Source organism: Rhinopithecus bieti, unplaced genomic scaffold, assembly GCF_001698545.2.
Source record: "Rhinopithecus bieti isolate Rb0 unplaced genomic scaffold, ASM169854v2 scaffold_25304, whole genome shotgun sequence".
In the NCBI taxonomy this organism is placed as follows: domain Eukaryota; kingdom Metazoa; phylum Chordata; class Mammalia; order Primates; family Cercopithecidae; genus Rhinopithecus; species Rhinopithecus bieti.
Genome location: NW_016811568.1, coordinates 526,982 through 554,104, shown reverse-complemented (window position 1 = coordinate 554,104; position 27,123 = coordinate 526,982). Strand labels below are relative to the sequence as shown.

At 44.2% G+C, this 27,123-nt stretch overlaps 1 protein-coding gene and 1 long non-coding RNA gene across 5 annotated transcripts in view; one reads left to right on the top strand and one right to left on the bottom strand.

Annotated features, from left to right (window-relative positions):
• Positions 1–19,525, bottom strand: part of LOC108543569 (uncharacterized) — a 25,028-nt gene extending 5,503 nt beyond the window's left edge. The window contains exons 1-2 of the long non-coding RNA XR_001889609.1: positions 19,209–19,525; positions 13,543–13,691 (exon numbers count right to left, since the gene is read on the bottom strand). This is a non-coding gene — a long non-coding RNA (uncharacterized LOC108543569). The remainder of the gene's footprint in view (positions 1–13,542; positions 13,692–19,208) is intronic.
• TCF20 (transcription factor 20) overlaps positions 1–27,123 on the top strand; it is a 116,958-nt gene that overhangs the window by 75,380 nt on the left and 14,455 nt on the right. For all 4 annotated transcript variants that reach the window (XR_001889608.1, XM_017894111.1, XM_017894109.1 and 1 more), the window contains exon 3: positions 19,616–19,709. Coding sequence is in view for 3 of the 4 variants with exons in the window: in XM_017894111.1 (XP_017749600.1) it covers positions 19,616–19,709 (94 nt within the window). In the remaining variant the exon portion in view is untranslated. The remainder of the gene's footprint in view (positions 1–19,615; positions 19,710–27,123) is intronic.

The window sequence follows — 27,123 nt, the reverse complement described above, 5'->3', positions numbered from 1 at the left end:
GCCATTCTCCTGCCTCAGCCTCCCGAGTAGCTGGGACTACAGGCGCCCGCCGCCCCGCCCGGCTAGTTTTTTGTATTTTTAGTAGAGACAGGATTTCACCATGTTAGCCAGGATGGTCTTGATCTCCTGACCTCGTGATCCACCCGCCTTGGCCTCCCAAAGTGCTGGGATTACAGGCTTGAGCCACCGCGCCCGGCCTAATCTTTTTTTTTTTTGTCTTAATTTAGTGTTAGTATGATGTGATTTATCCAAGTATCGCTAAATACTGCCTTCCGGGTTCACACCATTCTCCTGCCTCAGTCTCCTGAGTAGCTGAGACTACAAGCACCTGCCACCACGCTCGGCTAATTTTTTTTTGTATTTTTAGTAGATACTTGGATAAATATCCAAGGATATCCAAATACTTGGATATCCAATATCCAAGTATTTATTGAGTTGGTTTCCAGTTAATTTACTACTTTCTATGGAGCAATAAGCATTTTATTTTCAATTTATAGAAAATTTATAGCTATCGAACTGCTAGGTCAAAAAGGGCCAACATTGTTACGGTTTTTGATAGGCATTGTCTTGTGGTTTAACCAACAAAGGGTCATACCAAGGCATGAGCATCCATGAGGACAGGTGAGCCATTGTTTACTGCCACCTCAGTGACATTGGACCTTCTTTTTAAACTTTTAGTTCCTTTTTGTTTATTAGTGATATTAATGTTGTTCCATGTTAATTTTGTGTTTAATGTCCGTTAATTGTTACTTTGGATTTTTTTTTTTTTCTTTTTTTTTTTTTGAGACGGAGTCTCACCTTTTCACCCAGGCTGGACTACAATGGTGCTATCTTGGCTCACTGCAAGCTCTGCCTCCCGGGTTCACGCCATTCTCCTGCCTCAGCCTCCCAAGTAGCTGGAACTACAGGTGCCCACCACCACGCCCAGCTAATTTTTTGTATTTTTAGTAGAGGCAGGGTTTCTCCGTGTTAGCCAGGATGGTCTCGATCTCCTGACCTCGTGATCTGCCCACCTTGGCCTCCTGAAGTGCTGGGATTACAGGCGTGAGCCACTGCGTCCAACCTGGAATTTTATTATTTATTCTCAATTTGTTGTTTTTCTGTACCTATTTCTCATAGCCTGAATCACTTCTCTGGAAAATTTAAATGTATGGAATTCCTTTCTTCAGGGGTGCCCCTAAATTAGTAGAGCTCTTAAAAAGTTTCTCATCTGTAAATTAAATGATGGTAGAGGACTGTAAAGGATAAAACTAACTTTGCTGGAAATCAGGTAGGCTCCTTGGTGGATACTAAAATACTCTTGGAAGCTTTTGAGTTGTTGTTGTTTTAAAGGAAGCAAATATTATGAGCTAGCATCAGCCTTAGAATTGTGTCCTCATGTGTTGGTTTAGTAAAGATATACTCCTGTCTCTAAACTTATTGGTGGAAATTAAGAGAAAAATTCAGCCCTATCTGATGCCCTATCTGATGTAAACCTGGTAATAGTGGAGTGATTTTGGTTGTATGCACTTAAGAGCTGACACTTAATTTGAAGATGCTGGCAGCATACTGCTGTCAGTTAACATGCCTTATTAAAATAGATTTGAAGAACTGCTACACAGGCAGATAAACAATACCAAAGTCAACAGAATAACAAATTTCCAACAGAACTCAAATCTGAAGTGGTGCTAGTCCCTTCTGATGGACTAGCACCACCAGTGGAACCTGGGTGCCCTGACATTGTTCAACTGTGGAGGCATTTCATCTCTGTTACATGTTTCACTGAGCAGCTAGTGGAAGTTTCTAGTAAAATGTATATTCCTCTAACAAGTCTCAGGCCTGTTCATTGTGGCTGGCTCCCTGGGGGTGCCATGTGGTTCCAGACTTCGAAAGCCGTGATTGTGAACCTTAAATCTTAGTTCAGACAGATGTCAGGTGAAGGCCTCTGCTTTGCTTGAAAGTTATTCTTGTTTTTTTCATACAAAGCTGGTTGCTAGGATAATAGGGTAATTCATTAGGATAAGTGATAGGATAGTTGCCAAATTAATTCTGTTTGCTTGTTTCTAGGTAGGGTTCTTTATTGAAGTAATAAAATATACTAATGCTTTAAAACATACTAATGCTTTAAAACTCCTCAAAATTGAAATGTATTTGTTTGCTGACAGAAGACTTCGTGTCTTCCTTCTCTTCAGAGAGCAGGCCTGGGCATTTTAATCTACTATTATTTGTGAAAAGCACGTGGATTTAAAACCAGCTCACCTGTCACCTCATCCCCCAGGCAGCAAGTGCTGCCCAGCAGCACTCCCATTTTACCTGTTACACCACTTAGCACCCATGGGTCAAATCCCCCAAGTCACTCCAATAGTGGCAGGTCCAAGTGCCTCCTCACTGAGGGTAGGACAGACTTCTGAGACCTTACTGACTCAGCCTTCCCTTTGCAGGTTACACAGACTCAACAGTATTCAGAGCCTATGCCTCCCAGCACTTATGCAAATGCTCAGCTAACCTGGAGCTGCTCTTGGTGTGACTACCAGCTTACCTGATTGTCTTCTTCACCAGATAGGCTCCCCAAGAGCCAAGTTGGCCCCAGAGCCCACCCTAGTGCCTGGCATGGGGGTGATCAGTACAGGGTAAATTTGTGACTGATAAGTTATTTAAGAGACACATAGGAGCAATGTAACCTCCAGTGGGAAGAGGTGGGGCTTCGGATGCTATTTAAATATGTATGTTTAAAAGTATGTAATATTGGGCTGAGCGCGGTGGCTCCTACCTGTAATCCCAGCACTTTGGGAGGCAGAGGCAGGCTGAGGTCAGGAGTTTGAGACTAGCCTGACCAACATGGGGAAACTCCATCTCTACTGAAAATACAAAAGTTAGCTGGGCATGGTGACAGGCACCTGTAATCCTAACTACTTGGGAGGCTGAGGCAGGAGAATCCACTTGAACTGAAAGGTGGAGGTTGCAGTGAGCTGAGATCGCGCCATTGCACTCCAGCCTGGGTGACGAGCGAAATTCCATCTCAAAAAAAAGTATGTAATATTGGAAATAATTTGTGAATATGCTGGTCAGAATTTTAATCTACGTATAAAAAATTAAGGAGTTGTTAAAAGTGTGTTTTGGTAGTGAGACTGACTTGTTTTCCTGTATGCTACTTTATAGTTTTGGGGAACAAAATGAATGGATGAGAGATGGATGACCGTCAGTATTCTTAATTTCTTGCCCTTGTGTTCTTTGTAAGGCACAATATGCCAGGAACAGGTTCTGCCTTCATTATAGAGGGCATCTGTATGAGGCTTTGTTGTTCATGAGTTTCAGTGTATGTCTCTGGGGACAAAAACGTGAGTTGCCACTGGGTGAATGTAGTGCCACCTGAATGTTGAAAAACACAACTCCCAAGAGAACAGGTTTGGTGGGGATTCAGGAGTTGTATTTTGTTCATGTTAAGTCTGAGATGCCTCCTAGACATTCAAGTGCAGTATGACCATTTCAGAATGAAGGAATTTCCAATGGATAGTTTTTTGCAGGTAAAAGCAGCCCCACAGTATGTTCAGTGACCACTTGCATAAGTGCTGGGAGGCGTGGTCTCTGGATACCCTGAGGTCTGTGTAAGCGTGGAGAAGCTATGCCTAACTCGGCCCAAGGGAAGATTGAGTCAGTAAGGCCTCAGAGGCCTGCCCTCCCCATGTGGCACTCGGACCTACCACTAGTAGAGTGACTTGAGGGGTTTGAAGCATGAGTAGCAGGGGAAATAGATAGGCACATGTCAAGAACCACACCATGCTGCTTTGCCAATCTCCTCCACCGTGCCCTGTGAAACTCACAGTCCACCAAGAGCACTCTGATAGTTCTCTGCACTGAACAGCCATTTTACCTGGCTTTCTCAGTAACACCACCTACTGCTATCCCCGCCCCCACCCCACACTCTCCCAGGCAGAAGCAGAGTCATTAGTATTTAACCCTCTCACTGTGGGCTAGGTGACGACTTGTTCCTTCACTAGGGTACGTCAGGACAGGGATAAGTGTTAAGCATCCCTGGTAGAGACCTGAGGAACATTGTGCAAGGCAGCTGTGGTTGTTGCTAGGTATCTGTATCAACTACTGATGTTTTAGCTTCACCTCCTGGCAGGGTGAGGCTTTTAGCAGTGCCGCAGAAACCCTTCTTCATTAAAGCAAATCATCCCCCAACAATGGAATCTCACTGATCTGCTGACCCAGCATTCTGTTCTCTCAGACCTACCTCATCCCTTCCTGCCTTTGGAAAAAAGTTCCATTTAGGGTGAATAGGCCAACAAAATCTTGTTGCTCAGCTCCAGAAGATTATCTGTTTTAGATCTTCCAAATTATCTCTAGAAAACCCTAGGAAATGATCCAGCCACATAAAGACTCACCTTTCCCGTGGACCCTCAAGGAGCTCTGAGACCACCAGCAAACACCCAGTTGTTGCCTTTAGCTCCTTAATTTGACTTGGGAACTCTGAAACCCCTTAGACATTGGTATATTTTCAGACAGTTTCATTAATCTGGCTAGTGCCATCCTCTGCTTGTTGCTTCTCTCTAATCTCATTCTTGAAATAAAAGTCATGTGATGGAACCACCTTTTATTATATGACCACCACGCTGCCCAGAGACAAGGCCCGAAGGAGAGCACAGAGGCTCTTGAATTTACCAGATGGTCCTTGTTGGCCATGAGTCATAATTACAGAATCTTGTAGGTCATATTTTATCCTTCATCCAAACGTCTGTAGGAGTTGGCTTCCTGGGAAACTATAAACATCACTTAGTCCCTCAGCCCAATTTCTTAACCTGTAAAATGGGGTTAATAATGGACTGCCTTGTCAAGTTGTTGGATAAATGAAATCTGTCCTAACAATAGACACTTAAATCTTGGGGCTTGGCATGGTGGCTCACACCTGTAATCCCATCACTTTAGGAGGCTGAAGTGGGAGGATTGCCTAAGCCCAGGAGTTTGAGACCAGCTTGGGCAACAAAGTGAGATGCCGTCTCTACAAAAAATAAATTAGCCAAGTGCAGTGGTATATACCTGAAGTCCCAGCTACTAAGGAAGTAGAAGCAAGAGAATTCCTCTAGCCCAGAAATTTGAGGTTGCAGTGAGCTCTGATTGCTCTACTATGAGTACAGTGGCACAATCAAAGCTCACTGCAACCTCAAGCTCTGGCTCGATGAATGAGGGACAGAGTGAGACCCTGTCTCAAAAAAAAAAAAAGTGAAGGTGGAGGAGGAGACGTATTGAGGAATTATGCAGGATTTCTAAACTAGGTTATATTACTTCCAGATCTCTATTTTCTTCATGGAGACTCTTGGAGTTTCCTTTTTTTTTTTTTTTTTTTTTTCCCTTTTCTGTTGAAGTGAGGATTGTACTCTTGCTGAGTATCTTCCTAATCTGGTAGGAATCTTCTGAAACTGAAATGTAGAAGAAAATTTCCACATCTATGAAGATGAATTGAACCAATAGTTCTAAAACTTTCTTGAGGATAAGAAACACCTGGGATGCTTCCCATTCAGTCTCTTTTGGGACAGTGTCCTCAGTCTGTTTTTTTAACTCAAGCTTGGGACCATGCTGGTGCAGGTGGCAGAGTTACACTTTGAGAAATGCAAAAATCAACTCTGAAAACTCAAGGTTCATAAGCTAGTCACAGATTTGGCTGCCAAAGTTTCCATTCTAGTGTGGACGTAGTTTTTCCTTCAGGTAGGTTTCCAGCAAGAAAATGCCCTGGATTGAGCATGACCTGTGGGAGTGTCCTGAAATGAGATGTGAGGCTATGTCTCATGTTATTGCCAAATTAAATGACCCCACTGAAGCTTGGCTGAGAGGTGGCAGGGGCTGGCTTAGGATTTGAGGACCGGTGATCCTATGGTTGTTTCATTGGCAGTAGCTTCGGTATATCAAGATATCCTCATTTTTGAACGTTCCTTTCTGCTGGTACTCTGTTATTTCCTGAGTATCTGAGACTAAGTGCCACCAACGTCTCTCCTGTCAGGCTGCCCCTGCCTTTGAAAAACTTGCCACTTCCAGGAATAGGGTGGCTTTGCCTGACAGTACCTCAACCTGTTTGAAAAGATGGGCAGGTGAGAGCGCTGGTGAGATGGCAGTGGCTCTGGATGCAAAAGAGGAAGGTAGTACGAATGCAAGAAGGAAGAGAGGAGTAAATGAGAAAGACCTCCAGAGCCAAGTGTTTAGAACAGCTTTGGAGATTTCCGTTTCAGTATGATCTTCACAGATTTGAAATCTTGTTAAGGGAGTCCTATTGTGGCAGCAGGTTTGTCGTTTCTGCTGCTGAAACTGTAAACATTTCAGTATGGGTGCCTTGTGAATAAGCAGCTTCCAGTAATTGGCTTTCTGGAAGCACAGACCCAACTCCTGGGTAGGATGAGCCATGGAGAGAAGCAGCTTACATCAAGAGTCACTTCCCTGGAGTGTAATTTCTTTAAAAAGATGCCTTCTTAGATTCAGAAAGCACAAAATGGAATCATTTCTCTTTATAAGCTAATCCACTGAGCAAAGGGTAAAATAAAAATAAGCTAGTGCAAGATCTTATGCAACTTCAATTTCAGTGTTTTAAACTGTCTGTAAGCATTTCTCTCCCTGTATTTGAGAAAAGCTCTTCTCTTTCTTTGTCACAGGGCTGCTGCAGGGCTCCTACTCCTGCTGGGTTCAGCCTTTTCTCAGGTTCTCTGCTTTTATTCAGAGGAAAAGTGCTAATTAATGGCTTATTCCTAGTACTGGACTCTAGCACTCTGTGCCCTTCCTTTCTAACTTCTTAAAGGGCACAAGCTCCTTTTAATATGGAAAACTCGGNAAATAAGCTAGTGCAAGATCTTATGCAACTTCAATTTCAGTGTTTTAAACTGTCTGTAAGCATTTCTCTCCCTGTATTTGAGAAAAAGCTCTTCTCTTTCTTTGTCACAGGGCTGCTGCAGGGCTCCTACTCCTGCTGGGTTCAGCCTTTTCTCAGGTTCTCTGCTTTTATTCAGAGGAAAAGTGCTAATTAATGACTTATTCCTAGTACTGGACTCTAGCACTCTGTGCCCTTCCTTTCTAACTTCTTAAAGGGCACAAGCTCCTTTTAATATGGAAAAACTCGGCTGGGCGCGGTGGCTCAAGCCTGTAATCCCAGCACTTTGGGAGGCCGAGACGGGCGGATCACAAGGTCAGGAGATCGAGACCATCCTGGCTAACACGGTGAAACCCCGTCTCTACTAAAAAATACAAAAAACTAGCCGGGCGAGGTGGCGGGCGCCTGTGGTCCCAGCTACTCGGGAGGCTGAGGCAGGAGAATGGCGTAAACCCGGGAGGCAGAGCTTGCAGTGAGCTGAGATCCGGCCACTGCACTCCAGCCTGGGCGACAGAGCGAGACTCCTTCTCAAAAAAAACAAACAAAAAAATATGGAAAAACTCGTTAGACAAAATGTATAAGGTTTTCAACACAGCTGCAGTTTTCTTTTGGGGCTATAAAAGAAACTTCTGATTAGGATTATTTTAATGGAGTGTATATAACTGTAGATAAGATAAAATGCAGGCTGGGTGTGATGGCTCATGCCTGTAATTCTAGCACTTGGGAGGCCAAGGAGGGTGGATCACCTGAGGTCAGGAGTTCGAGACCAGCCTAGCCAATATGGCAAAACCCTGTCTCTACTAAAAATACGAAAATTAGCTGGACGTGGTGGTGGGTGCCTGTAATCCAGCTACTTGAGAGGCTAAGGCAGGAGAATCACTTCAACCCAGGAGACAGAGGTTTTGGTGAGCCAAGATCTCATCACTGAACTCCAGCCTGGGCAACAGCATGAGACTCCGTCTCAAAAATAATAAAATGCAAACTGTGTTTCAGAAAAAAAGGCAAGTTTGTTTAGCACAAAGAAACATCATTAGTGACACCTGTGTTGGCCTTCTGAGTTATGAGACTTCATATTAACATTATAACAAACTACGTATACATCTTGTGCAAGAGAAAAATTACTAAACCAAGCCTTCTTGAGTAATGCTTTAATTTTCCAGAAGAGGGACAAAGGTTGGATTTAACTTAAATTGAGGCAAATGGATGTATTTTATTTGGGAAATTGTGTTTTGTTCCTCCTTTGTTTTGTCTCTGTAAATTTATTAATGCAGAACCTGAAGGCTGTAAACCCAGGATAATTAGAGTTATGGTGTTGTAGAACATTAAAAACCCACAGCAAGTGGCTGATATCTGCCTACCATATCTGCAGTTGAAGTTCATACCATGTGTGATAATTATGAACTTTCTTTTTGTGGGCACCTTGGTAGAAATAATGAGTAGCACCTGCCATATTTTCATGTGTTACTTTAACATTATCATCAATAAAGTGTACATACTAAAGCAGATAGCTGAGGGTGGGGAATAAGTGGTTAAATACTGTGCCTGACCTGTAAAATACACTCCAAATAGACAAAAGGAACACCTATGTGTGGCAGCATAGCTGGGTTTGGTTTAATCAGCAATAGTAGATTGTTAGCATTAACTCCTGGATGTCTGTGATGCTGCCCATAGCCTTGCAGACAAGCCTAGAGGGCCTTTGTAGTTTCAAGGGACCATCCATTCCACATGGGAATAGAGAGTAACAGAAAATGACTAGGGATCAGTATTGGCACTTCCTGGGAAGTATGTGCAGGGTGTATGTGTGTGTCAATCAAGGTCTTGCGCTGTCGTCCAGGCTAGAATGCAGTGGTGTGATCATAGTTGGCTGCAGCCTTGACCTCATGGGCTTGAGCAATCCTCCTGCCTCAGCCTCCTGAATAGCTGGGACTACAGACGAGCACCAACACACCCAGCAAATTTAATTTTATTTTTTGTAGAGACAGGGCCTTGCTTTGTTGCCCAGGCTAATCTTGAATTCCAGGCCTCAGGCAATCCTCCCACCTCAACCTCCCGAAGTGCTGGGATAACAGACATGGGCCACCTTAGACCTGGCCCTGTTCAGGTTCTTTTGCCCTGATCAATGTCTTTAAATAGCAGAAGATACCCCTACCCTGTCCTTTTTTCCCAACTGGGTATTATCCCCAATGTACTGTTGAGGAAATCGAGACTTAAATTGACTTGCCTAGGCTCCTGTAACCAGTGAGAGAGAGGGCCAAAATATTAGTTTCTTTTAGCCCTGCTGCTCTTCGAGATCAGGAGCTTCAGTGGACAGCTCCGTTCCAGCGAAAAACTCCGAGAACTTTCTTTCCACCCCAGCTTTCTCTCTTTTCCTTATTTCATGTCTTTGTTTTTAGACTGCCTAAATTTGAGGTAAAAATCAAGAAAGATTTCTGATAAGGAATATCTGAATTAAGGAAGGCACATAGAGGAATTGTCAGTTAAACTAACTGTACCAGTTTCTTTGACTGGATTTGTTGTTGTTGTCCTCTACTTAGGAGAAGTAAAGTGATATGGAGAAAAGCTTGCTAGCAGCGATTTATTTTAAAAAGCAAGTTTTAGTCTCTGTCCTGGGATCACTTTGATGAAGCCTCGTCTCTTCCTCATGTCTTACAAGAATATTCTTTTTTTTTTTTTTTTGAGACGGAGTCTCGCCCTGTCGCCCAGGCTGGAGTACAGTGGCGCGATCTCGGCTCACTGCAAGCTCCGCCTCCCGGGTTTACGCCATTCTTCTGCCTCAGCCTCCCGAGTAACTGGGACTACAGGCGCCCGCCACATCGCTCGGCTAGTTTTTTTGTATTTTTTTTAGTAGAGACGGAGTTTCACCGTGTTAGCCAGGATGGTCTCGATCTCCTGACCTCGTGATCCTCCCGTCTCGGCCTCCCAAAGTGCTGGGATTACAGGCTTGAGCCACCGCGCCCGGCCAAGAATATTCTTAATACAGAAGCATAACTCTAAGGCAATGGAAAACAATCAGTTTACTCAAAATCCTGAGCTGTTTACTAAAGCAGAAAGATAGCCTGTGTTCTATAAAAGGTTTCTTGTAGTTATCCATAAAATATCATTTGGAATTAAACCCATTCCTGACCAGCTGAGATTTTGCTCTTAGTCCAAAACTTTCTCTTCTGTAAATGGAATCTTTCTAGGAGAAAGTAGCATTTAGAGCAGGTGCCATGTGTGTGCTCACCTCATCAGAATCCTGCTGTGCTGGCATCCAGAGGGCTCCCTGTCTACTGTGCCGATTTACACTGCCATACATGCGGGCTCACTGCAACATGTCTCACAGACCCCTGGCCATCTGTCAGCATCAAGTCCTGTCGGTTTTACCTCCAAAGTGTCTATGCAGCCTCTTGTATGCATTTCCACCACCAGTACCCAAACTCTTCTATATCATCCCTAACCCAGCAACGGCCATTGTTGGCCCCAGGTTCCTGCACATCAGCTGCCCACCCCCTCAGAGTTGTGCTCCACGGTGTCAGTTCCCTACACCCTGCCTGCTTCTCCCTCCACAAAGCAGTTTGTTCCCCTTCCCCCCCAGGTAGCTCTTACTCACTGTTGACGACTCAGGTCAAGCTACACTCTGTCAAGAATGCTTTCCTGACCTCCTTAACTAGGTTGGTGACATTACCTCTATGCTCTGAAGTATTATTTACATCACTGTTTAAATTTTGCTTTACCCCCACATCATTCTGTGCGCTCCTGGAGGGTAGACACTTGGTGAACTTTGGCTCCCCATTTCAGCCCCTGCACACAGGCATGCAATAAAAATTTGTAGAATGAATAAAAAGAAAAGATTATTATACTTCTGAAGTCGATACCATCAACTCATAAGGGAACTTAAATATCAAAGAAAAGAGCACTGAGAATAAAAGGCACCTTGATCACACGGTGTCTTACAACCTTTAGAGAAACCTGCACGTCAGGGGGAAAGTCCAGCCTGATCAAGTTCTTACTAATTTTCATCCAACCCATGTTTCTACTTTCTGTACATTGCAGTTTTATGCTGTGGAATCAGGATTGACACATTAATAAGGCAAATTAAAAGTCCCAGAGAACAGCTCGTTAAGAAGTCGAACTGCCTTCTTCACATTCAATAGAATAATTTACACTTTATGATTTTGAAGAAGCACCAGTCTGGTGTTTTTACAACTTCATTAGCCAAGGGTTACCTTCACATTACTGCAGAGGTCCCTTCCTCATAACACAGCTCACGGGTGAGAATCAGGATTTTTAAAGCAACAATGGCATAAAAAGAGGTGTATGTGACAGAATCTTCTGGAGAAAAAGACCTCCTTCCCCACCTGCGTCTTAGACCTACTAACTTCTCATTATTCGTTTGCTCAGTGTTAAAATGAACAAGTCTGTTGTATAAAGCTGTGTATATTCTGAATATGTTCTTCATCTGCTCAGGATTGTGGCTAATTTCCTCTGTTTGGTAGATGAAGTACAGAAAGACAAAGAAGGACATTCGTAATGAAGGAAAAAAGTCCTTAATCCCAACCCTTCTAACTTGATGGAAAACATCATAACTTTACTATAAACTGCAGACAGGCTGGTCCCACCTTATGCGCACAAAGACATCAGAAGGGAAAGGGAATGGGCTTTGTGGATTGAAACAGAATCCAAGGATGTAGCTGGGAGATGCTGCCAAAATGGCCACACTCAAGAGATTTGGACCTTGGTCATGCTTTCTGTGCATTTTGCACCACTTCTGGGGCCAGCTACCACACAGCCTCCACTCAGCCACGGAGACACTTAACAGGTTTATAATGTGACTTGAAAGGCTTTCCCAAAGAAACAAATACTTGTCAGGATCTGTAGTAGAGCCACATTTTGATTGGAGCTTTTATGGGTGGAGAATGGTGATCTAAATATATAATTTTATTTCAAATTATGCCTGAAAGATGATCAGATTAAATCAAGTTTGTTTGAGTGTTTTCATCTGCTTGTATTGGTGGAAAGCAGATGACTGGGTCCCAGGAGGCAGAGAAGATGAACTCTTAGCCTCTAAGTGTGTTGAAGGAGTAGTACCATCTGTTGGACCTAAGATCCACATGGCAGCAGAGGGTCCAGAATCAGCCACAGCAGATTATTCTAGATTACTCTAATGTGAGTGGGGATAGGTTGTGAGAAGTATGGCTAGGAGCACCTGGCAGGTGACTGATGCAGGCAGCAAAGGAGTCATTGGTGCTCAGGTCTGCTCTCCACATAACAGAGGGCAGTGTCTGTAGAGTACAACAGGCAAGCCTGTGAGGCAGTTTTTCTCATTCTAGTTGTGCTCAATATGCCATTTTGGGGCAGTTTTCAGTGCTTTCGAAATCCTGCTAGAGTTTAATTTGTATGCAGTTGTGTGTCATATTAGTCCCCATTTATTTAACATCTGTTCTTCCAATGCAAAATGCTTTAGAAAGCTTTAGAAATAGTTATTAATTTGTATTGGTCCAGTATAGGAGAATTGAGAGGGGAGATACAATGAAAGTAATAGTAAATAGTAGCTAAGAAGTGAAGTGTCCAGAGACTTGGCCAAGAACTGACCTTCGCACCCTCGGAGATGAAACGTTACTGAAACATACAACAGCTAGACTTACCAAAAAAAAGACCAGCAGCAGGTGTCCAGACCCATGCAGGGTCTGCTTGTTTAAGGCAGGTTGTAGGAGAAAAATTGCTTAACAAAAAATTTGAACTGTTTGTCTTAATTTAATAGACTGTACTTTATATTATATCTGAGTTTGATATCAGTAATTGCCAAAGTATGACACTTAGAGATGAATATGTTTTATATAATTTTTGTTTAAAAGTTCTAATAATTACATAACTTTCTAGTTTATAAGACACTTCTATGGTTATTTTACACAGCAACTTTATGCAGAAGGCAAAGCAAATTCTGTTATCCCCATTTTACAGGTGATAAAATTGGCCTGGTGACTTTTGGCTTTCACACATGTGCTGACACCCTCAGTTTTTTCCTCCAGTAGCCCTGTGCTGTGTCATACCTGAACAGTATGCACATTAGACAAACCACATTTATTCGAAAAAGCTAGTCAAGCCTGGGACTTTTGTCTTAAGTACACACAATTAGCCGTTAGCCAGTGAATGCCTGGCTGATGTTTCATACTGACATAATGGATTCAGTTTCTGAAACTGGCACTTTTGCTGGAGCAACTGTGGGACATAAGTGCAGCTTCTAAATCCATGCACCATACCTTGAGTAGCATTGAGTAAATGGACCTGAGAAGAACTGGTCAACTCTCTGTCCCTCTGAGGTTGCTTTGGTGGTAGTGGGCTGTGGTGCAGTCCCAGAGGCTGGTGCCAGAGCCCATTCCCTTTGGGTAAATGGCAAGTTAAAAGTGCTCCAGCCTGTCTTAGGAGCTTTTCATGAAGAAGCATAAGGAGATTGTCTAGCTCTAAGGAAGTAAGGACTGAAACACCTAGGGCTATGTACATATTGCTTTGGCTGACACTTCGAAGTACTCTTTAAGAAGCTTGATAGGATGCAGAGTTGCATCAAAGAAATGCTCACAGGGCCTTGAAGGGTAGCTCCTTGTATGTAGCCCGTCTAGCTGCCGCGTAGTTGGTGTTGATAGCTGGGATGGCAGAGGCTTCCATCCTAGATGTAGGAGGCATAACTGAGAGGACAAAAAACTTCTTGCTGATGGCCAAAAATTAACACATACCTTGTTCCACATTCTCCAAGCTCCACCAGCATCAGTTTTGTAACTCACTGAAGAGTATCCTCATTAGTTTGTCTTCAGGCTCTCAAGTTTGTCAGACATTGCATTCATTCCATCAGCCCACATTTACAGTGTCTGTGGTGTGCCAGTCCCTGGGGGTGCAAGAACAAGTCTCACAGTTTAAGGGAGGTGGACAAACACGAGTAAGTAAATATTGTGAGCATGAGCAGAAGTGTGTGCCATGCTGGATAAGAGCCATCTGAGGCACAGTAGTGGAAGAGTAATCTACAAAACCAATCATCATCAATGTGCTGTAATACTACTCTGACCCAGTTGCTTTGGCGTTCTGAGGCTGCTCTGAGATGCTAATTAAACAAGGTGATTATTCAGGTTGCTGTTATATCTCATAAGAAAGAGCCTTTCTGTGAATGAGCAGGCATCAGGCTTGCATAGAAGTCTCCCGGGAAGCTTCCCTCAGATGAGGATTAAACAACTCTAGTTGATTCAGTCCTTGTAGTTTGCCACCTCAAGTCAGCAAGCCCTGCCTCTGAGACAGTGACAAAGGCTGGTGAAAGGTTCAAGCTCTGTATCTGGACCACTTTCTGTTTAAACATGCCCCAAAACTAATAATACCTTTTATAATTTATTCTCAAATTTAGAGTATCAAAAAATGTGAGGTTCTCGTCAGAGTTCTTTACGAATAGTTTTTATTCCCTTCCATAACAAAAAATTTACTATTAAAAGATTTTGAAGTTTGGGCCATTCCTTATTTTTAAAATGTGTCTTAATTTAGAAATCATGCTTGGAGCCCCCAATGTGTCTCATTCTGCCTGGGGAGCAGTATTGTATGGACTTACCTCTGCTTGGAGTGAATGTAGTAACATTGTGGTCAAAAACAAAGGATATTTAGCTATGCAGTGACTTTAATATATTATTTGTAATATAGGAGGATGATAATGCAAATAGCTACTTCACGTAAAAAGTATAGAATAAAAATGTAATTAGAAATTGTACTAGCATGGGTATTGATTTTTGGGTAGAAGGGAAAACCTTACACATGGAAGACACTATAGATAAGTATTTATATTCTATCTTTGGCACCTGGCACCTAGAGAGTACTTTTCAAATGTTGGATAGTTGAGTGAATGAAGGGGGCTAACAGGCATCATGGTATGGTATGAAGAAAGTTGAACTTGGGGTTCAGAAGAAAAAGGGGTAAAGTTCTAAGTTCTCTTACTTACTATGTGATCTTTAGCAGGTCACTTTGCTTTGGCCTCTGTTTCTTCAACAAGAAAAACATATTGAAGACAGACCCAGAGTTCCTTATTTATTGATCTCCTGATGTCAGAATTTGCCTAGTGAAATTGTAGGTGTTTTCATGAGGGAGAAGTCTGTTGCATTAAAGAACCTAAGGCCAGGTGCGGTGGCTGACGCCTGTAATCCCAGCACTTCGGGAGGCTGAGGCGGGCAGATCACCTGAGATCAGGGTTCAAGACTAGCCTGGCCAACATGTTGAAACCCCATCTCTACTAAAAATACAAAGAGTAGCTGGGCGTGGTGGCGGGTGCTTGCAATAACAGCTACTCGGGAGGCTGAGGCAGGAGAACCGCTTGAACCCGGGAGATAGAGGTTGTGGTGAGCCGAGATCATACCATTGCACTCCAGAGTGACAAGATAAGAGCAAAACTCCATCAAAAAAAAAAAAAAAAAGAACCTAAGAGGAAAATGGACAATCACTTGAGAGTCTTGGGAAATCCCCGTGTATTAGTTTTCTGTCATTGCCATAATACATTACCACAAACTTGTTATACAGTTCTGCTTACAGTTCTGTAGGTTCAAAGTCCAACACAGGTGTCTTATTACGCTGGAATTAAGGTGTGGACTGGGCTGTGATCTTTTCCAGAGGCTTAGGGAAGAACGTGCTTCCTTGCCTTTTAAAAATTCTGCAGCTGCTGCCTTGCCCCTTCTCCCATCTTCAAGGCCAGCAACATTGCACCTATGACCCTGCTGCCAAATCATCAGGTCTCCCTGAAGCTGACAACTTTAACTCCCTCTGGGGGGAATCATTTGCTTTTGTGGACCTGTGTGATTAGACTGGGCCCACCTAGCATATAACCTAGCATATTCTTCCCATGTCAAGATCCTTAATCTCATCCGCAGAGTTCATTTTGTATATAAGATCACAGGTTCTCGGGATTCTACCTACCATATCCCAAGATCTGATTGCTCTGTAGGAGACAGAACACTAAATGGCTCTCAGGAAACCAGTAATCCTAGCTCAGTCAGTCATTGTATCTCTCTGAGTTTCTTTTTTCCGCATCTGAAAAGTTGGGGAGTTGAATTAGATGAGTGGTCCTCAAACTGCATTGTGCATCAGAATAGCCTGGAGGACTTCTCACAACACAGATTTAGGTGAGGCTCAAAAGTGTGCATTTCTGCCAAATGTGGTGGCTCACGCCTGTAATCCCAGCACTTTGGGAGGCCAAGGCAGGTGGATCACTTGAGGCAAGAAGTTCAAGACCAGCCTGGCCAACATGTTGAAACCCTGTCTCTAGTGAAATTACACAAATTTGCCAGGTGTGGTGGTTCATGCCTGTAATCCCAGCTACTTGGGAAACTAAGGCACAAGAATCACTTGAACGTGGGAGTTGGAGGTTGCAGTGAGCCAAGATTGTGCCACTGCGCTCCAGCCTGGGTGACAGAACGAGACACTCTCAAAAATAATCCAAAAAACAAAACTGCATTTCTGACAAGTCCCTGAGTGTTGCTGATGCTGCTGTTCCAGAGGACCACACTTCAAAAACCACTGAACCAAACTGTCTTTAAGGATCTTTCTCTGAGTCCCTAACACACCCTGAGGGTCTTTCCCCTTTGGATGCAATGTTGTAAATTAATCATCGTGCAGTTCGTGCAATGCTTGCCAGGTTGTGGGGTTGAATTAGGAAACAAATGGACATTGTTCAGATCTAAGCTCCACGTCTTCTCTTTCCTCTTGTAAACTGGGATGGTGACAAGGCCTGCTGTGTGGTTGCTTTTCATGAGGTGGTCTTTGTAGATTAGCATGTGTCTGACACATGGTCATCTTGGGTCACATTTACTTAGCACTTTTGACCCAGCCAGCATTTTAAGCCTGAATTAATTCATTTAACCCTTATGACATTTCTATGAGGTGAGTGCCATTATTAGTCCCACGTCTGTAGATTGAGGAACAAAGGTTAGAAATTTGGCCAAGAAGGCAGAACTGGAAAGTGGAGCCACTTACCAGGCAGTTATTTAGGTTCCAGAGCATGCATACTTAACCCTTCTACAGCAGCCCCCAAGTTTCCTGTAACAAGGCTAGAGGTGGCCTGGTCCTGGGTTTGGGTGATTTAGTGCTTGACAGTGTCATGGTAGGTCCAGGTCTCTCCATCTTGCCACTCTTCTGTCCTCAGCAGGCTGGCTTTGTCTTCAGGGCTGTCCCCTTATGGTGATACTGTGGCTGCCACAGATCCCACCGTCTAGTCCTCACAGAGGCTGAGCAAGAAAATTACCTGTTCCTCCCTCTTGTCTCTTTTTGAGAGGGTGAAACTTTCATACTAGCACTTTTGGACACTGAGATGGGAGAATTGCTTGAACCCAGGAGTTCAAGAACAGCCCAGGCAACATACTGAGACCCCATCTCTACAAAAACATTTTTTTTTTTTTTTTTTTTTTGAGACGAAGTCTCGCTCTGTCGTCCGGGCTGGAGTGCAGTGGCCAGATCTCAGCTCACTGCACCCTCTGCCTCCCAGGTTTACGCCATTCTCCTGCCTCAGCCTCCCAAGTAGCTGGGACTACAGGCGCCCGCCACCTCGCCCGGCTAGTTTTTTGTATTTTTTAGTAGAGACGGGGTTTCACCGTGTTAGCCAGGATGGTCTCGATCTCCTGACCTCGTGATCCGCCCATCTCGGCCTCCCAAAGTGCTGGGATTACAGGCTTGAGCCACCGCGCCCGGCCAAAAACATTTTTTTTAAAAAACTAGCTGGATGTGGTAGCACACCCCTGTAGTCTCAGCTACTCGGAGGCTGAGGTGGGAGAATCACCTGAGCCCGGGAGGTAGAGGCTGCAATGAGCCATGATTGTGCCACTGCACTCCAGCCTGGTTGACAGAGCAAGACATTGTCTCAAAATATTAAAAAAAAGGTGTGGGGGGGAGGTGAAAAATGTTTTCAGAAGCCCTTTTTCCTGCAGACTTTCCTACCAGAAATGCTTGATCATACCCATTCCTAAATGGCCACCACTCACTGTGATTCATTCCCCGGGGTAGGGAGGGCCATATCTTCAGGCTCCTTGAGTAAGAAGGTGGCAGCAGGAGGCTGGGTGTGGTGGCTCACTTGAGGTCAGGAGTTTGAGACCAGCTTCGCCAACATGCAAAACCCCATCTCTACTAAAAATACAAAGATTAGCCGGGCGTGGTAGCACATGCCTGTAATCCCAATGCCTCAGGAGGCTGAGGCAGGAGAATCGCTTGAAACCAGGAGGCAGAGGTTGAAGGGAGCCAAGATTGTGCCACTGCACTCCAGCCTGGCCAACAAAGCAAGACTCCATCTCAAAAAAAGAAAGTGGCAGCAGACATGGCTGCAGGTTGGCCACCGATGGACTACCCACACTTCCTTCCCTCAAGTTGATAGTGAGTCCTTTTGATTCTAAGATGCTCTGTGGCACTGACAAAGGTAGACAGAGTCTAGGGCTACCAGAAATGCTGTGAACTTGTTCTTGGTTTACTCCAGACCAAATGATCTTTTCTCTTAACAAGGGTGCGAGGGCACATGACAAACATTTACTGATTATCGGCACCAAGAAGGACCTTGGTCTTCTGAGAGCAGGGCAAAGCTTTTGAAGGACTAATCTCTTCCAACCCTTTTTCCTATCTCTTTTGTCTCTTGAGGATGCCAGAGATGGTCATCCAGAATCTCAGCTCTGACCTGGAACAAGTTATTTTGCCTCTGGTGTCTCAAGAGTTTCATGTAAAGCATTAGGAGCACCTGCCAGGTGGAGTAGTGCAGAGGGCTGGATGAGATCATTCCATCTGAGCATGTGGAGCGCTTGGGCTTTGCTGTTGCTGGCGTTAGCGTAGTTTCCCATCAGTATTGGTGTCGGGGGCCTGAGCCAGCTCAGTGTAATTGCTTAGGGAACACTTGTATTTTTCATAGAAGCAGGAACGAGTTTCTGTCTCTTCCAGCTAGTCTTGATGGTTGTGTACCTCTGCTACCTGAAGAGCCAGCATCCTTAGTAGGGTCACATGTGGTTGAGTTTTATGAATATGTTTGTTGCTGATAGGACACATTTCTTACCCTGACAGGATGAGCACTCACAGCAGCCACATCACAGGGCTGACAGAGATGTGCCCCACTTTAAGAGAACCTGACCATATAAGGAGGAGTGTCTCAATTACAAAATAATGTCTCACTTAGCCAGAAATTCATGGCAGGTTTTCTGGTGCATTTAAAATAAGATTCATGTATAAAAATACCATTTGCACACAGGAGCCCATATTTTCTGAAAAGGGAAATATACTTGTATTGGGCATTTGGGGTAAGTAGATCAAAAATAAAAATAAAATCTTCTTACAAATACAAGAACTAGAAACCAAATTCCGCTTCTAATTCTAAAAGGTTTATATATAACTCTACTACCTTACCCTCTCTTACCCCAGATTTTCACGGCAGAAGTAAACAGGGAAGATCTACAGACCGCTCACGATAGCAGCAAGGAAATGCCTGGCAGAGTGTGTGGGTGGGTGGATGGCGGGGGCACCAGAGGCAGGGCTGGGAACCCCACTCTGGCATGTCCTTTATGACATGGATTGCTCATCTCATCCTGCTGTGTTGTTGATTTGAGAACATTTTTGAGGCTTAGCCTAAAACATTATTGCTGGATCCCTTCCCATGGTGTGGTCAGTGAGTGGCATTTAGAAATTGACCAGCCCATCCTGCCACCACAGACTCCTCTAACCACAGAGACACGTGCTGAGGTCTAACAGATGGGGACCAGGGAAGGCCTGGAGAAGAGGGCCAAATCTGGGATACTGACATGCCTGACTTTTCCTTCCTTTCAGAAATGTTCCCACTGCCAGGAGGCAGGCGCCACCTTGGGCTGCTACAACAAAGGCTGCTCCTTCCGATACCATTACCCGTGTGCCATTGATGCAGGTAAGAGGAGACCACAGACCCTGTCCAGAGTGTCCAAAGGGTTAAGACATACAGTTTGATTCTCTCCGTTTCTTTTGTTTGTTTGTCACTTCATAAAAAAATTCCTACCCATTAGTAGCACTTACCTCCCTTCCCCTCCCTCCAGTCCCTGGCAACCACTATTCTGTTTTCTTTTTTAAATTTTTATGATTTTTTTTTTCCTTTAAGCTCTGTTGGACCCAATCCTTTCTATCTCTGTGGACTTTGCTGTATATTTGGGTTACTTCCACTTTTTGACTATTATGAATAATGCTGCTGTAGAACATTTACATGCAAGCATTTGTGTGAACATGTTTTCAGTTCTCTTGGATGTATACCTGAGAGGAATTGCTGGATCATGTGGTAACTCTGTTAAACCTTTTAAGGAATTGTCAGACTGTTTTCCAAAGTGGCTGCCCCGGTTTACATTCTCACCAGCAGTGCATGAGGGTTCTCCTTTCCCCAGCTCCTCCCTGACACTTGACTTCATGTGTGTGTGTGTGTGTTTTTTTTTTTTTTTTTTTTAATTGTAGCCAGCCCAGTGGGTATGAAATGTTATTTCATTGTGGTTTTTATTGATGGCTAATGATGTTGAGCATTTTTTCATGTGCTTATTGGTCATTTGTTCATCTTCTTTGGAGAAATAGCTATTCACATCCTTTGCCCATTGTAAAATTGGAGTATTTATCTTTTTAATGTTAAGTTTTAAGAATTATTTGTAGGCCGGGCGCAGTGGCTCACGCCTGTAATCCCAACACTTTGGGAGGCTGAGGCGGCAGATCATGAGGTCAGGAGTTCAAGACCAGCCTGGCCAACATTGTGAAACCCCATCTCTACTAAAAATACAAAACTAGCCAGGTATGGGGGCGCACACCTGTAGTCCCAGCTACTCGGGAGGCTGAGGCAGGAAAATCGCTTGAACCCAGGAGGCAGAGGTTACAGGATCGTGCCACTGCACTCCAGCCTGGGCAACAAAGGAAGGCTCCGTCTCAAAAAAATAAAATAAAATAAAATAAAAAAATTTATAATTCTGCATATGTGGTTTGCAAATATTTTCTTCCATTCTCTGAGTTGTCTTTTTACTTTTCTTTCTTGATAGCATCATATAGGCAGTTCACTATTGGACATCAACTGGTTGTCCTACAGTTTAGCTCAGTTAGAGTTAAACTGCACAAGCAGAGTTAGTGCAGCCCATAGAGGTTAAGGGCTCAGTCCCACAAGACTGCTCCCCACTTCAGATGCCAACCTCAAGCCCTGTGTTACGACCTGATCTGTGTTTCTGAATGATCAGCTTTAAACTAGGTTTTCCAAGACCCCTTCACTGGGTTTGATTAATATTTAACGTGGCTTACAGAATTCACAGAAACACTTCACTTGTGCTTGCTCGTTATGAAGGGTGCAGATGAACAACCAGATGAAAGAAACATAGGGCCAAATATGTGGGAAGGGCGTGGGGCGTCCATGCTCTCTCCAGGGGCACCACCCCCGAGGCACCTTCGTATACTCAGCAGTCCAGAAGCCCTCTGAATCCAGTAGTTCGTGGATTTTTTGGAGGCTTCATCATGTAGGCATAATCAATTATTAACTCAGTCTTCACCCCCTCTCTGCTTCCTGGAGTGGGGTGGGTAGAGCTAAAAGTTCCAAGACGCTAATCACAGCTTAGTCTCTGTGGTGCCCAGCCCCCATCCAGGAGCCACCAAGAGTTGCCTCATTAGAATGAAAGGTGCTCCTTTATCCAGGAAATTCCAAGGGGTTAGGAGCTCCATGTCAGGAACCAGGATCAAAAACCAAATATTAGAAGAAAAGATGCTCCTAGCACCCCTGATTGCTCAGGAATTTACATGGGTTTTAGGAGGTCTGTGCCAGGAATCAGGGATGAAGACTAAAATATGTATTTCTTACTCTAAATCACAGTATTACAAAGAGTGTTGTATTTTGTTTGTTGAGATGATAGGGGGATGTTTTGCAGTGTGTTAACTGTTGAAAGAAGGGAAACATTTTGTTAAAGAAGTGCCATCCAGTAAGTGATGCAGAATTCTTGAGTTTTGACTTAGAGCTTCAATAACCTGGGAAAATCACCTTTCTTACTCTAGACTTTTAGTCTCTTTAGTGGGTGTTTTCCCCAGTTACTTTTTTGGTGGCAGGGTGAGTGTTAATTTCAAGTTTATTAAGTTTTTTGCTTTTTTTTTTTGAGATGAAGATTCGCTCTTGTCGCCCAGGCTAGAATGCAATGGCATGATCTCAGCCCACTGCAACCTCTACCTCCCAGATTCAAGCGATTCTCCTGCCTCAGCCTCCTGAGTAGCTGGGACTACAGGCGTGCGCCACCATGCCTGGCTAATTTTTGTATTTTTAGTAGAGACGGGGTTTTGCCATGTTGGCCAGGCTGGTTTCAAACTCCTGACCTCAGGTGATCCACCTGCCTCAGCTTCCCAAAGTGCTGGGATTACAGACATGAGTCACCGCGCCCAGCCTTTTTTACTTTTTTAAATGGACATTAATTGTAGATATGGGGTGCTCAGTAATGTTTCAGTATATATATAATGATCAGACCTAGGTAATTAGCATATCCATCATCTCAAATGTCATGTCTGTGTTGGAACATGTGGTATCTTCTGGTCATTTGAAACTATACAATATATTGTTGTTAACTGTGGTCATCCTACAGTGATACAGAATACTAGAACTTATTTCTCCCATCTAGATGTAATTTTGTATTCTTTAACAAATCTCTACTTATCCCTTCCTTTCCCTTTCCTAGCCTCTAGTATCCTCTGTTCTACTTTTTAATACTTCCGTAAGGTCAGCTTTTTAAATTTCCACGTGAGCAAGAACGTGCAGCTTTTAACTTTCTGTGCCTGGCTTATTTCACTTGACATAATGTCCTCTAGTTAATTCTTGAGCATTGGATGTGTCTAAGACCATCACCCAGGCAGCCCCCATAATAATGCCTGTGGTCACGTTTGAGGAAAAGTGGCGAGAGAAGGCTGCAGGTAGCACCGTGCTTGTCATCTGCATGCCCCTTCTCTGTGCTTCCCCAGGAGAGAAGCAGGGCTGTCCACGGAGGCAGCCACACTGTCCATAGGAGGTGGGGTTTGATTTGAATTTGATGGGAAGGGGAAGAGGGCGTGGCTGACTACATAATAGGAACAGGCATGAGGCATAACACACACACAGCAGGGCCAACAGACTTGGATCAGGTCTCAGAATTCATCCTGCCCACCCTTCCTTCCAGCGCATCAGTTACTTGCAGCTCCTGACTTTTGTTTAAGCATGTCTCCCTTCATTTCACATCCTTCTCCTTGCCTTTACCTTTTCCTTCCCTCTTTTCTCTCCAAGCTTCTGTAGGAGAAACAGTTAAAAAGAACAAGAGAGATAGAGAAGATAACGCTGATGCCAGTTAGATTCTTATAAAAGTGTGTATTCACACCTACATGTGGACAGTGGCTCACGCCTGTAATGCCAACACTTTGGGAGGCCGAGGTGGGCGGATCACGAGGTCAGGAGATCGAGACCAGCCTGGCCAACATGGTGAAACCCTGTCACTACTAAAATATGAAAAATTAGCCGGGTGTGGTGGCGCATGCCTATAGTCCCAGCTGCTTGGGAGGCTGAGGCACAGGGAAATTGCTTGAACCCGGAAGGCGGAGAGGTTGCCGTGAGCTGAGATCGCGCCACTGCACTCCAGCCTGGCAACAGAGTGAGACTCCATCTCCAAAAAAAAAAGAGCTAACCAGTTAACGAGGTATGGTTGTTCACACCTGTAATCTCAGCTACTCGGGAGGCCAAGGCTAGAGAATCGCTTGAGGCCAGGAGTTCAAGTTCAGCCTGGATAACATAGCAAGAACAGGTCTGTTCAAATAAAAAAAGTGTTTAAAAGAGCCAACCAGTTGCCTTTTCTCATTTTCATGACCCCTAGTTACAGCAGAATATTGTGTTTTATTCCCTGTAGACTAGTGGCTAGGAAAGGGAGACAGTAATACAAAGTTTTCTGTTTCTAATTGAAGAAAATGGCTTTTTTTTTTTTTTTTTTCTTTATTAGCTGAGGGCTTGTGAGTAAATGGTATCTGTCATTTTCTGTTTTGGGGCCCATCTTGGTAGCCTGCCTAGTTAAGCTGGTAGCATCTCTATTTAACAGAAGTTGGTGGCCAAGTGTCCAGCGAGACAGAGGGTTCTGGGTTGGGAGGAGTGAGGCTAAGGTTGTCGGCCTCTGGCTTTGCTGCCTCTGCTGCTGTGCACTTTGCTCCTTCATGTGGAGAGCTGGGACCAGAGGCAGTTTCACGAGATGACCATGTCTTGGTCATTGTGGTCTTTTTGATGACCCAAGTCACAGTGACCCAGAGTTCTGCACTGCTCTGTGGGGATGGATGCTTGTATTATTCCACACAGTCTTCTTTTAAATTGGCTCTCTGTATATGATGTAACTTTGTATCCAGGAAACAAGTTTATTGATTGACTTTTCTTTCTAATCATAACAAAAATAAGTCCTTGGTTTGAGAATCCCTAACCTCCCTATGGAGTAAGAAGCAGTTTAACATTTTCATCTCTGCTTTGCTGTCAACCACCCAGATCTTTAAAGAGCTGTTGATGTCTCAGGGAAAACTTTTATTACTGGGATGTCTCCATAGAAACAGAATCTCTGTTTCATGATCTGTGACTCCTGCCACCTTCCCCCCAACTTGATATTGACCCTGCATGCCTGACATCATGGTCAGCTGTTTTGTGTTGCTTGTTATGTCATAGGCACGGGATTTGGCTCCAGGTGGGGATTACAGTAATAAGAGCATGAGCTCTGTTTTTTGTTTTGTTTTGTTTTTTAATTAATGTGTTTAATGCAATGAACCACAACAATTAGAGAAAAAAAGGCTGTGGTAGCTCATTAATAATTCCACTGTGCGTAAAGAACCTTGTGTGGAGGGTTTTTTTCTTCTACTCTCATGAAAAAACACAGCTGGGAATTCTACTTTCTGTAGCTCTCCTTGCAGTAGCATTTTAAAGCTGCTATCTCTGCTGCAGGCTTTGATCTTGGTAGTGTGGTCAGAGCTCTGGATGGGTCGTTAAAAATTGCTGGTAGTCTGACTCCTACCCAAGGGATAGCTGTCTGCATCACAGAAGCCAGTCCCAGTGCCAGAAGCCCTGTATTTCCCTCCTTATGGCCCAGGAGCCTGAGCCTACCCTTCAGCAAGGCAGGATAGAGCTGGCAGGCCCCTGTGTCCCAAGCCCTGCAATGTGCCAACATAAGGAATAACAGTAACACTGGGGTAGAGTATAGGTGAATTGGAGTCTGTGTCTGGTACCCAACAGATCCAAAGGGCATTAGACCCTTCTTGTTTTTCCCACTTCCCTCCTTGAGCCCACCATCCTCAGCCTGGAAGCATGTGGATGCATGTGGGTATCTGAAGCTTCACAGAGCTTATAATGAGGAGATCAGTAAATCCACCCTGCCTTTGAGCTTAAAGAGAGAAATGAAAGTGGTCTTCTCTTCTGGGAGGTTGATGTTTGTGTCTGCAAGCCATCTTGTTGACTAGGCCACCTTGTGGGTCTTTTTGAGCTTGGATGTTAATCTCACAAGCTGTTTACTTTGACTTCACTATGCAGGAGTGCTGCCTGGGCCCTCTGGACAGTGTAGGATGGTGCCTGGGCCTTGAAGAACACAGATTGAGAGACCTTGACTGGCTGGCCATCTAGGTGCAGTTGCCTGTTCAGAATCCTCAGAAGAGGTTTTACTACACTGTTGCTTTTCACTCATCCCTCCCAGCAGGGACTGGTCAGAGGAGAAGCTCCCCTGTGCCCTCCAAGTTTCTGAGCTCTCTAGCTGTGGTTCTGGCCCCTGCCAGGAACAGGAATTGCGCTTCCTGATGGCTTGCGGACATGTATGAGAACAGAGTAGGGCATTGTCTGCACAGCGTTCCTGCATGGGATGCCTTGTCAGAGATGGACACTGCCTCAGGCAGATTGCTGTAGGAGACTTCGTTTCCAGATGTATCTGGCATTAGTTTCAAGTTGTCTTTAGTGTGCACTCATAGTGTCTTACTCTTTTCTGCTTCTAACTCAGAGGGAACACATTTCCTAACATGAGGCGTGTTTTATTAATGGTCCATCACAGCTGGTCACTGTTCTGTGGCCATGAGGGAACTGAGCCACCTGTGCCTTTCTGATGGCACTCTTTGCTGCTTGTGTGGTCCCCGTCCTCATTTGTATAAACCCCTGTGGCATAAGCATGGCCAAGCCCCACGTGTGCTGTACTGTTTCTGTTTGGCCCAAACTAGAGACTGAGCCAGCATAGTGCTTGCTGCCAGAGCCCAGGTAAGAAGAGAGCATGTCCCCTGAGCTCCAGTTGTCTGGCTCCTGCTGTTTATAAACTCTCTGGCAGATTGGAGCAGCAGGAGTCTTGGTCACACTATGTACTTGTGGGTTTTAAATTAACACATTTCATTTATTGCCTTGCTAGTTGCTTGCTGCGGGAGGGTCTTGGAGGTTAGTGGTAAGTTGCTGAGTTCTTGGGCCCACAGAGCCAAGAAGGCTGTCGCCAGTCTCTTAGATATTCATGGGCTCCAACGAAAGACAGGCTGTGATGTTCCAGGTCTGGCCAAATATAAAAAGGTCTTTTTGATTTGTTTTAGGATACTGGGACCTGAAAAGTTTTCAAGTGTATGTTCGTTGCTTATTACTATTGCACTTAATCTGCGGGCACACAGACTGCTAGTCTGGATCTCAGTTTAAATTTAACAAGGTTAAGTACCATGGCTGTCTCCTGCCATGGTGCCTGGGAGCTCTCTGAGAATGTGTTATCAATATTTATTAACATTCTGCCACCGCGTTTTGCACCAGTGACCTGGCTGTTGGTCTCCAGGAGCTGTGGTGTGCAGAGTGAACTCATTAATTAGATTTCCTTGCACTACCCTTGTGCGAGAGCTCAACTCACCTGGAGGCAGATGTGTCCTTGCTGCCATCCAGGATGCTGTCATCATGTTAAAAGTTGGAATGAATCATTTTTCCTCCAAGGATTAAAAGCATCCTCATGGGATTTTACCTTCCTCTGAAGCATTTAGTGTGGATTATGTGATTTGTGTTGGAGGCTTCTGTGTCTCCGTGGGTCATAAGGCAAAGGTGACAGTGGGGCTCTTGGGCCTGGCCACCTTTCTGTCTCAGACACCTGGGCTTTCTCTGTACAGAGAAGAAAAGGCGCTTCCAGATTTTAAAGTGTTTTTACAAGGAAGCTTTGGCTTGAGCCTGGGAAATGGGGTTAGCCTAGAATCAGGGATTTTTAAAATAGCATTTATTGGTGATATCATGGGAATATAGAAAAGATAAAATTTAAATCAGCTGTATCTTATTACCCAAAGAGAATTATGTTATATGTTCATAGATTCCCTTTCGGTCTTTTTTTTTTTTT